We start from the raw sequence: 10598 nt of genomic DNA, 5'->3' as shown, positions 1-10598 counted from the left end.
AGAGAGAGGAGAGAGAGAGAGAGAGGAGAGAGAGAGAGAGAGAGAGGGGAGAGAGAGAGAGAAGAGAGAGGAGAGAGAGAGAAGAGAGCGAGAGCAAGAGAGAGAGAGAGAAGAGAGAGAGGAGAGAGAGAAGAGAGGGAGAGAGAGAGAGAGGAGAGAGAGAGAGAGAGGAGAGAGAGAGGAGAGAGAGAGAGAGGAGAGAGAGACAGAGAGAGGAGAGAGAGAGAGAGAGAGAGAGAGAGAGAGAGAGGAGAGAGAGGAGAGAGGAGAGAGAGAGGGAGGGAGGGGGAGAGAGAGAGAGGGAGCATGCTCTGCCTGGTCTTCTTGCAAGGACATGAATCCTATTACAGGGCTCCACCCTCATTACCTCATTGAAACCTAACTGCCTTCCAGAGGCCCTGCCATCACATTGGGGGTTAGGGCTTCAACCTATGAATTTGGGAGGGGGAAACCTTCAGTCCATAACAATAAAGGTTAGACAATATGGTTGAATTTATTCATCTGGGAAGAATGAACAGACCCCCTACTGTGCAGGGGAGGAGGAGGAGCAGAGAAGTTGTAACAGGTTTAGGGAGCAGTCAGACATGGACCTTGCCCTTCAGTCAGCTCCACAGAAATTCTAGATTAAAGGATGAGAGGTGGCAGTTAAGGAGGCTAGGGAGAGCAGATCCTAGGATCTGAGAAGAAGTAAAGCAGAGGGGTTGGGGATGAGGGCTGGGGAGGACATAGCTGGAATCCCAAATTTACTCTTGATGAGTAGGCATTGGCAGGAAGCCCAGGACATTTTCTGACCCTTCAACACTGAGGATGCATGTCTGCTGGGGAACAGCAAGAGGACTAAGGGTATGGGGGTGTTAGTGCCTGGTTCAGGAGCTCTGGATAGTAGAGATGTCTGGGACTTCTGATGGGTAGGGCTGAGGGCAATGAAGTCCGGAGATAACCTGTTTGACTCTTTCATAGTCTTGACCATTCTGGCTGGGAAACTGGGAAGTGCTAAAGGGGCTGTGCAGAGAAGGGCAGATGTGATAACAAGGACTTCCATCCTAAGAGCACTAGATGAGGGTAACGATGGTAGTGATGACACCCCAAATTAGTGTCATGACATTTTGCAAAGGGATGGAATTGGGTACACTCATAAGTGTCATTTTTATTAAGATTTCAAGATGCCATGTAGGTGTCATTTAAATAATTTGTTGGAAAAAAATACTGTATGCAGATCACCGATCAGTTACAAGTAACTACACTGTCTTCTGCTTCTGCTGAATTAGTGCCACAACATGGGCAAGTCATGAAACTGACTTAAGAGTTAGTTCTTCTGGAAATGAAGTGGGTGATCCTGGTGGGTGCTCTCACTTGAATATCAGATGACTCCCAACATTGCTCACGAAAATAAAGTAGTATTGGTAGCATTTTTGCCCAACAACTATAGTCACTGTTATCCATTTTTGTGGGGAGAGGGGAGGATGGGGATAATATTTCCAATAAGGGCGTTTTCCTGTCGCTTTTCTTCAGGCATCGTTGACCTCGATGGAAGTCTCCAGGAAGGAGACAAGGAGCAAATCTCTGAGTCACTCAAAATCGCAAAGGCCTCTCCGGAGACCCATCTTGAGTCGTTGTTATGGATCAGTTTGCACAGTGCTCTGCAGGCTGACTCTCTCAGGGGCTCCAAGTGGTCAAAAGTGACCAGCAAGTTGGTTTTTAAAATCGGAGACTGAAGAAGCTGGGTACCCTCTGGGGCGGGCGCGTTCCACCTTCTCGGAAGGCCCGGGCGCCGCCCCCGCCAGGCCAGCAGGCGGCGCGCACGCGCCGTGGGGCCCGGAGGGGACAGTGGGCCTGCCGCCCAGGCCGGGGCGTGCGCGTGACCGGCGGCGGAGCCGCGCACGCCAGGGCTGGGGAAGGGGGCGGGCACCGTGGGAGCCGTTTCCGGACGGGGCGGGGAGGGGCGGGGCCACCGGCGGCCGGATCTCTAATCTCCGCGGCGGCGGCGGCAGCAGCGGTAGCAGTAGACGCCGCCTGGGGAGCTTTCGCCCTGCGGCCCGCGAGTCGGTTTCGCGGTGAAGAGGAGCAGGGCCGGCGAGACAGTGTCCGAGGGAAGGAGCGCAGAAGCTGCTCCTGGCTGAGGAGGTGGACGGGGCCGCGGCGAACCCGGAGGAAGGAGGAGGGTCCGGGCTGGGGAGGAGGGCTTCGGCTTGGGATAGGGGAGAGTCGGGACTGAATGGGAGGCGGGTCCTGGCCGGGGAGAGGGAGGAGTGTCTGGACTGCGGGGGGTCCTGTTGAGGAGGGGTCCTGTTGCGGAGGGGTGAGGAGAGGAGGAAGGGCCAGGCCGGACCGAGGGGCTAGCAGCTTGGGGCGGGCTCGGGTTCGGGCTGAGGGAAGGGGCGCCGACCACCTGAGGTCTGAGTGAGTGCAGGGTTCGCGAGTGGGTGGGGGAGGGCGCCAGGGCCGAGAAGGAGCGGGGTCCGAAACTCCACTCGCTGGCGGGGTAGGAGTGGTCTTGGGGTGGGCAGGTTTGCTGGTCCTTCGCAGGCGAGGAGAGGGTTGTGGGGAGGGAGGGATGAAGTCGAGAACGAGGCCTACCTGCTTCTAAAGGGAGTCCACCGGAGGCTGGACCCTGGGACTGGACTGCCTGTAGCGTCCGCTCCTTGGCCGGGTTAGTTTGAATGGGCGGGGCTCCGGGCCTTCAGGCCCTGGTCCCCTGCAGGCTGGGCGTTTCCCCCGGTAGCTACCTGGGGGGGATTGCTTTGTGGGAGGGTGGCTCTGGAAGCGTTTGGGCAGCTGTGGGAGGGAAGCAGAGTGCCAGCAGGATTCTGATTCGCTGGTTTGGGGTGCTGGGGTGGAGTGTGAAAGCTAGGAGTGAAATCTGAGCTCTTAAAGGAGGGATAGAACCCTTTCTCTGCAGCTCTGGCGAATCTCGGCGGGCCGACGGGAGCGTTTAAAGCGTTAGAAGTAAACAAACGTGATTCCCTTTTGCAGAGGGGAGGCACTGAAAGGACGCCTGGAAGAGGAAGATGCCGAGTACGGACCTTCTGATGTTGGTGAGTCCTTTTTGCATCTATTCTCCTTGTTGTAAGTCACTTGTCGTTTACGTTTTATTTTTAGTCCGAAGGATGAGTGTGTAGATTTCACCTCTGATGCTTGCTTTTGGTAGCTGAGAGTTTCTGCCACCTTTTATTTTGGGTTCAATGATTAAGATGGATAAGTGACTGATTTAAGTGTATATGTGTATATATATATATATATATAATGAATATGAAGAATCATTTTCAAAATTCTTGCAGTTGATTTTAATCTCTCCTTTCTTATACTACCAGAACAGTTTTCAAACTTCTATTAAATTTTGTCTGGATCTGCCGTATATTAGTTTATAAGTGTTTGTTTCCCAGACTAGAGTTTTGATTCCCTGGAAGGCAGATATCTTGTCTTATTTGTTTAGAGATGATAAACACCTGTCGTGGTGCTTCGTATATGGTGAATTGCTTAATTGCTGAATTGAGCTGGTTTGAATTTACTTTCTTCTGCTGTGCTGAGGAGTATGCCTGTTTTGGTAAAGGCTGTTTTTTTCCTCTCTCCTCTTGAGATCTTTCTGTGCTGTTTTTTCCCTGAGCAGGGAAAATACAATTGCCAAATGAGTGTTTACCAAAATGACGTTTTATTCTTGGGACATTCATGATTCCATGGAGGCTCTTTATTGATTTTTATTTTTTTCATAGAGGCTTGTTACTGTGAGGAGCCCGTGGTTTTCAAATAGCGATGTAGAAGTGTCTGCGTTTAGTTTTGAATAAGTTACTTCTTTGAATCTGATATCTTTTTGTGCAAAAAACACATTGATTTAAAACATTTCCTTTCCCTCTCTTTACAATTGGTAGTTGGTAGCTGTCACTGGGAAATTGGTGAAAACTAATAGTGAGGTTTTTTTTAATATCCAGTGCTGATGTCCTGTAGTGTCAAAACCTGTAAGGTCTGCAGGAGAGATTAAGAGGGCAACAAAGTTGTGATTGGTTCTGGTTTGAGGTGGGGAACAAAGATGATTTTTAGAGACATAGATCAATACTTGGTTTATCCACAGGTTCAGATGAAGAGTTCACCTAAAATAGTTTTTTTTTGCCCCAGATTTCATGGATTGTCAGTAGATAATAAATTGTGTTGTGTAATTTTGAATTCTCATTACGAGAGCAATGTGTTAGAAGAATTGGAAACTATTAATAAGCAAAAGGAAGCAACCCCTGATAATTCCACTACTCAGAAATAACCACTGTTAGCACCTTGCAGAATGATTTGCAATAATTGGCAACTTCTGTTTTCTGTTTTATGAAGCAGTATGTGTATGTAAATTAAGATTCCTGTATGTCAGTAGGATATAACTGCATGCCCAGCCATGTGCTTATTACTTCTTGGGCCTGTGGGCTCCCTTTAACAGCCTGAGCAGTGAGTGCTTTTATTCAGAATATTAACTCTGGAATCAGTTTGAAGTATTTCTCTAGCTGTCACCACTAGTTTTCACTTCCTTGTTTGAAAATCTAGATGTTTAGGGGTGTTGCTTTGCTCCTTGGTGTAAGGAATAAATTCATATAGATAACAGCTGGCCCTTGAATCATCACTCTCTGAAGACACTGTACATGTTGCTTGAGGTGCTCTCTCTGGAAAAGTTGTCCTTCTTTCTTTGACTGTCCTGTGCTAAATGGTAAAGAACCAATGACCAGGGCTGGGCTTTCAAGGGGGACCCTAAACTGTCATGATCTGAGTTCAAGGTGTTTCTCCGTAGCTGCTTTGTACAGTATGATGCATTAGACATGTTCTTGGTCCTCTAACTGGGAAAAAAGGACCCCAGTTAATAGAAGATAACTTCAGTGTAGGGCAGCATATGGTAGAATCTCAGAATTAGAAACAACCCTACAAGTCATATGATGCAACTTCTTTCTTATATTGTACCTGAATCCTTTTTAGACTATCTCTGCTAAATGAATATCCAGTCATCCATACTTTCTCCTGGGAGAGTAAGATGGCATAAGCTAAGACATAATATGAGGTGGATTCAGGAATAATACTTTAGGTCTGATAGCTAACATTTATTGAGCACATATTATGTGTTGGGTGCAGAAATAGATATTCTACATGCTCATTTAATTTTCCCAAAAACTCTGAAAAATATGCTGGCATTCTCTTTTTATAGGTGAGAAACTAGGCTTAGAGGGTACCATAGCAGTGAAGTGGCGGAGCTGTGTTTTAGCCACAGCTGGTTTGACTTCAAAGCCCTCTTTTTTTTTTTTTTTGGCTGCGTTGGGTCTTCGTTGCTGTGCGTGGGCTTTCTCTAGTTGCAGCGAGCGGGGGCTACTCTTCGTTGCAGTGCGCGGGCTTCTCATTGTAGTGGCTTCTCTTGTTGCAGAGCACGGGCTCTAGGCGCGTGGGCCTCAGTAGTTGTGGCACACGGGCTGAGTAGTTGTGGCTCGTGGGCTCAGTAGTTGTGGCTCATGGGCTGTAGAGCGCAGGCTCAGTAGTTGTGGCACACGGGCTTAGTTGCTCCGTGGCATGTGGGATCTTCCCGGACCAGGGCTCAAACCCGTGTCCCCTGCATTAGCAGGCAGATTCTTAACCACTGCGTCACCAGGGAAGCCCCAAAGCCCTCTTTCTTACCTATTTGTGATGCTGCCTCTGTGTCATATTCATCGAAAGGGATGGAGGTTGCTGAACTGTGTGACTGCTGAGAGCAGGTTTGTGTGGAGCAGGAGTGGGATAGCTCTGCCCTCTAGGGGACACTTCGGAAGAGTGGTGGGGATGCTTTTGTCTTGCAGTCTCGTCTTGTCGGAACATACGTTTTATTATACAAATCTTCTTGTTTTTCTTCCCTTACATTGCAGTTGGGGCGCTATATTGAAATTTTAAAAGTTATGTCTATGGGTATAATGTTATAATCTTTGAATTTCATTTCAGAATAAAGAGCATTACAAAATATTTGTTACAGAAGGGGACGTTGGGTCTGATAGGGTAGAAAGCCACTTTTGTGGACAGTATGCTATGGCAATAAAACTTGAAGATGGACTGGAGTCCATATATGACAAACTTTGGATTCCAGACAAAGGTTCTTGGGCTGTCAGCCCTCAGTGCTTTGTCCTCATTTGATTAAAGGGTTTTGCCTGCCTATTTCCATTTGTTCATTTATGCCACGGACTGTGATATTTCCACGTAACGTCTCAGAATAAAGTGAGTGAGTGTATTCATTCATCTGAGAATTGTGATGCTTTCAGAGGGAATTCAAGTCTGGAAATTTTTTAGCAGTCTTTCTCCACTTTAGCAACCATTCTTTTCATCATCTTCTCCTCCTTCCTAGTGCTAGGGGTCTGTATTGCTTTGCGAGTTGCCAAATACTCCTAGCTTTAACAACAAAAAAAGGTACTTTATGAAGCTAAATCTACTCCCATAGACTATCCAGATGGATGACTCAGAGTTACCGTATGCACTGTGGTAGTGCTGGGTGGGGTGTGAGTGATAAAAGTTGATCTAGGGTCGAGGTTCTCAGCCAGGGGCAGTTTTTGCCCCAACCCCCATTCCCCGGACGTTTGGCAATGTGTAGAGATACTTTTGATTGTCATACTGGAGGAGTGCTAGAGGTCAGAGATGCAACTGATTGCCCTACTCTGCAGTGTAGTCCCTCACAACCTAGAATTACCTGGCCCGAAATGTCAGAAGCGCCCAGGTTGAGAAACCCTGCTCTAGGTTCCTTAACATAAGTAACAGTATCTGTGCAGCCCTGGCATTCATGTGGATGGGGCAGTAGGTCTTTTCTTAGAGTTTAATGGGTCTGTTACAGTGATACTTGGGTTGTTTTGCCCATGGATCAAGCTCTGCTACTTTGGAATATATATTGGAGAGTGTGCAGCATGATATTCTGAAGCACAGTAGAAGTCCTAAGAAGTGCTGTCTTTTGCAACATTTCTGCAGCACTGTTGATTTGGAAACGGTAAGCCTGTCTCAGTTTTGTTTTTCAGGTGCAAAAATCACATCTTTCCAGATATTAGAGCTTTATCTTTGACCCTTGAATCTTTTTCAGGGATGCTTTCTTTATGACTCTCAAATGGGATTTAACCAATAAACTGAAAGATTGACGTTAAAAGCTCATTTCTATTATTTGAATCTGGTGTCTTACTTGTAGGCTTGTCTGTAAGAAAGGGAGGATTCATTGGAACTGGTAGGACATTTCAATTTTTGTTGACAATTTGAGTGGCCATTGTAGGATGAGCACTGTTTTTGGCCTTGTTCCATTCTTGTAAATAAAGCAAAATATAATAACAAGTATGATAATTTCTCCAGCTTTTGGTCTAAAGGAAAGGAAAGTTATAAATAGATAAACCCCAAATCCCAGTCTTTGGCTTGGCTTTGCAGTCTGTGTGTCAGGAATTTTTAGTAACATTTACCTCTTAATTAGGCATTGCCCAATCTAGTATTACATGTAGTTTGTATGCATTGGTGGCAGAAATGGGAATCAGCCTGGGATTAAGACTTTTCCATAGGGAACTGATTTGTAGTGAATCAGTCCATATGTGGAAGCATACAGAATGCAATTACTGAGAGAAAAACAATGCTATGGGGTAAGGGGAGATGGGAGCCATCAGGGATGACGGAACAGTGCAGGCTGAAAGTAGTTTGTTGGGTCTGTCAATTATCTCCTGGTGCACTCCAGCAGTGTGATTGCCCAGAGTTAAGGAACACCAACAGGGGTTGGTGAAACACTTCAGGGCTAAGAGCAATTAGCGCCCTTAGGCCTGACGGAGCAAGAGAGGGAGTAATTTCTGGAACTTGAGAGAGCTTAGCGGAAAGAGAAGGTAACCTCTGGGAATGCAACCACTTCCAACCAGTGGCCTAGCAGCAAGGGAATCAAGGGGAATAAACACCTCACATGTTTTCTTTTCCCACCCTCTGGTCTACTGGAGCTTTTCATTGGTCAAAACCAACTGGAAACCAGAGGATACAGGAACCTGGGTGATTTAATTTATAGGACAGCCCCATGAAGCACATAACAGAGTTGAGGAAGGTTCGGTAGAGGAGTATACTGAAGTCAAGGTCAAGTTAGTTTTGAAATGTACAAGTGAGAAGATAGTGTTGGAGCAGTCTTGAAGAATGTAGGTCATGGAACGTTATAGAAAAGGAATGTTCTTGCTGATAACAGAAGGATAGGTTCAGAGGCAGAGTTGCCACAGCTTCAGAGCTAGTTTGTTCCCGTAGTAGCCTTAGAATCTTAATTGCCAGAAGGGCCTTTAGAAATCTTGCAGTGCCACTTCCCTTCCCATGTGGGAATTCCTTCCACAATGCCTGGCCAGGAGTGGGCGCGGTATAGTTTCTCAGGGAGTCCTTTCCATTGTTGGACAGCTTTAAATGTTAGAAAGTTTTTATTTGTCCAAATCACTGAATGTATCAGGATTAGGTTTGGCTGAATATAAGAGAAAAGTCTACAGAAATAGAGATTTCTAAAAAGTAGAAATAAATTTTTCTAAAGTAAGAGAAATCCAGAGTCAACAGTTGGTGCTGATACTGCCATTCCTAGGTCTTTGAGGAGGTTCCACTGCTCAGTGCATCCTCTCCAGGTCAGGATAACTGCTTTGAGCTTGAGCTGTCAGGTTCACGTTTCATTCAGCGGGAAGAGGAAATGGGAAGGAAAAGAGCTTGCCTGCATTCTTAATTTATTGTACATACAGAAGAGTGTATAAAGCACATATCCTCATTTTAAAGAATAACAATGAAGAAAACAATAATATATCTACCACCCAGGTTAAGAAATAGAGCGTTCACCACCAACCCCATGTGCCCCACCCTGGTTACATCTTCTTCCCTTTTCTCTACTGATATCACTCTACTATCCTGATTTTGGGGATAGTTATTCCCTTGCTGTTTAAGAAAAAAATTGTGTTACCACCTAGTTCTACATCCTGAATTTTAATTTTGTTTGTTTTCAACTTGATACAAATGGATTTATATGTATTTTTTTAACCTTTAAAAAAAATTGAAGTATAGTTAATTTACAATGTTGTGTTTGTTTCTGGTGTAGAGCAAAGTGATTTGGTTATGTATATAGATATATATGTGTCTATCTATATTCTTTTTCAGATTCTTGTCCATTATCAGTTATTACAAGATAATAAATATAGTGCTATATAGTAGGGCCTTGTTGTTTATTTTATATATAGTAGTGTGTATATGTTAATCCCAAACTCCAAATTTATCCCCCCTCCTGCCCCTCCACTATCCCCTTTGGTAACTGTTAGTTTGTTCTCTATGTCTGTGAGTCTATTTCTGTTTTGTAGATAAGTTCATTTGTATGATTTTTTTAGATTCCACTTATAAGTGATTTCATATGATATTTGTCTTTTCCTTACTTCACTTAATGTGATCATCTCTGGGTGCCTCCATGTTGCTGCAAATGGCATTATTGCATTCTTTTTTATGGTTGAGTAGTATTCCATTGTATATATGTACCACATCTTCTTTATCCATTCATCTGTTGCTGGATAGCTAGGTTGCTTCCATGTCTTGGCTGTTGTAAATAGTGCTGCTGTGAACATTGGGGTGCATGTATCTTTTTGAATTAGAATTTTCTAGGGATGTATGCCCAGAAGTGGGATGGCAGGAGCATATGGTAACTCTATTTTTAGTTTTTTAAGGAACTTCTATACTCTTCTCCATAGTGGCTGCACCAGTTTACATTCCCACCAGTAGTGTAGGAGGGTTCCCTTTTCTCTACACTCTCTCCAGCATTTATTATTTGTAGACTTTTTTTTTTCTTTTGCTGTACATGGGCCTCTCACTGTTGTGGCCTCTCCCGCTGCGGAGCACAGGCTCCGGACGCACAGGCTCAGCGGCCATGGCTCACGGGCCCAGCCACTCAGCGGCATGTGGGATCTTCCCGGACCGGGGCACGAACCCGTGTCCCCTGCATTGGCAGGCGGACTCTCAACCACTGTGCCACCAGGGAAGCCCCTATTTGTAGACTTTTTAATGATGGCCATTCTGACTGGTGAGAGCTGATACTTCATTGTAGTTTTGATTTTCATCTCTTTAATAATTAGTGATATTGAGCATCTTTTCATGTGTCTGTTGGCCATCTGTGTGTCTTTTTTGGAGAAATGTCTGTTTAGGTCTTCTGCCATTTTTTAATTGGGTTGGTTCTTTCTCTGATATTAAGCTGCATGAGCTGTTTGTGTATTTTGGAAATTAATCCCTTGTCGGTAGCATTGTTTGCAGATATTTTCTCCCAGTCCATAGGCTGTCTTTTCATTTTATGGTTTCCTTTGCTGTGCAAAGGCTTTTAAGTTTAATTAGGTCCCATTTGTTTATTTTTGTTTTTATTTCCATTTCTCTAGGAGAGAGGTCCAAAAAAAATAATGCTGCGATTTATGTCAGAAAGTGTTCTGCCTATGTTTTCCTCTAGGAGTTTTATAGTATCCAGTCTTACATTTAGGTCTTTAATCCTTTTAGAGTTTGTTTTTATATATGGTGTTAAAGAATGTTCTAATCTCAATTTTTTACATGTGGCTGTCCAGTTTTCCCAGCATCATGTGTTGAAGAGACTATTTTTTCTCCGTTGTATATTCTTCCCTTCTTTGTTGTAG

The 10598-nt window shown here is 44.9% G+C and overlaps 1 protein-coding gene across 1 annotated transcript in view; it reads left to right on the top strand.

Moving 5' to 3' along the window:
• Positions 1-1943: 1943 nt before the first annotated feature.
• The window catches only part of SGPL1 (sphingosine-1-phosphate lyase 1), a 55982-nt gene continuing 47327 nt past the window's right edge, over positions 1944-10598 (top strand). The window contains exons 1-2 of the mRNA XM_027129977.1: positions 1944-2124; positions 2974-3035. Coding sequence (XP_026985778.1) covers positions 3009-3035 — 27 coding nt within the window. The 5' untranslated portion in view covers positions 1944-2124; positions 2974-3008. The remainder of the gene's footprint in view (positions 2125-2973; positions 3036-10598) is intronic.

The sequence above is a fragment of the Aethalodelphis obliquidens genome, unplaced genomic scaffold (assembly GCF_003676395.1).
Source record: "Aethalodelphis obliquidens isolate GAN/ISIS:26980383/991018 unplaced genomic scaffold, ASM367639v1 scaffold37, whole genome shotgun sequence".
Taxonomy (NCBI): domain Eukaryota; kingdom Metazoa; phylum Chordata; class Mammalia; order Artiodactyla; family Delphinidae; genus Aethalodelphis; species Aethalodelphis obliquidens.
The sequence above is the reverse complement of the archived record's forward strand: the minus strand, read 5'-3'. Positions and strand labels throughout refer to the sequence as shown.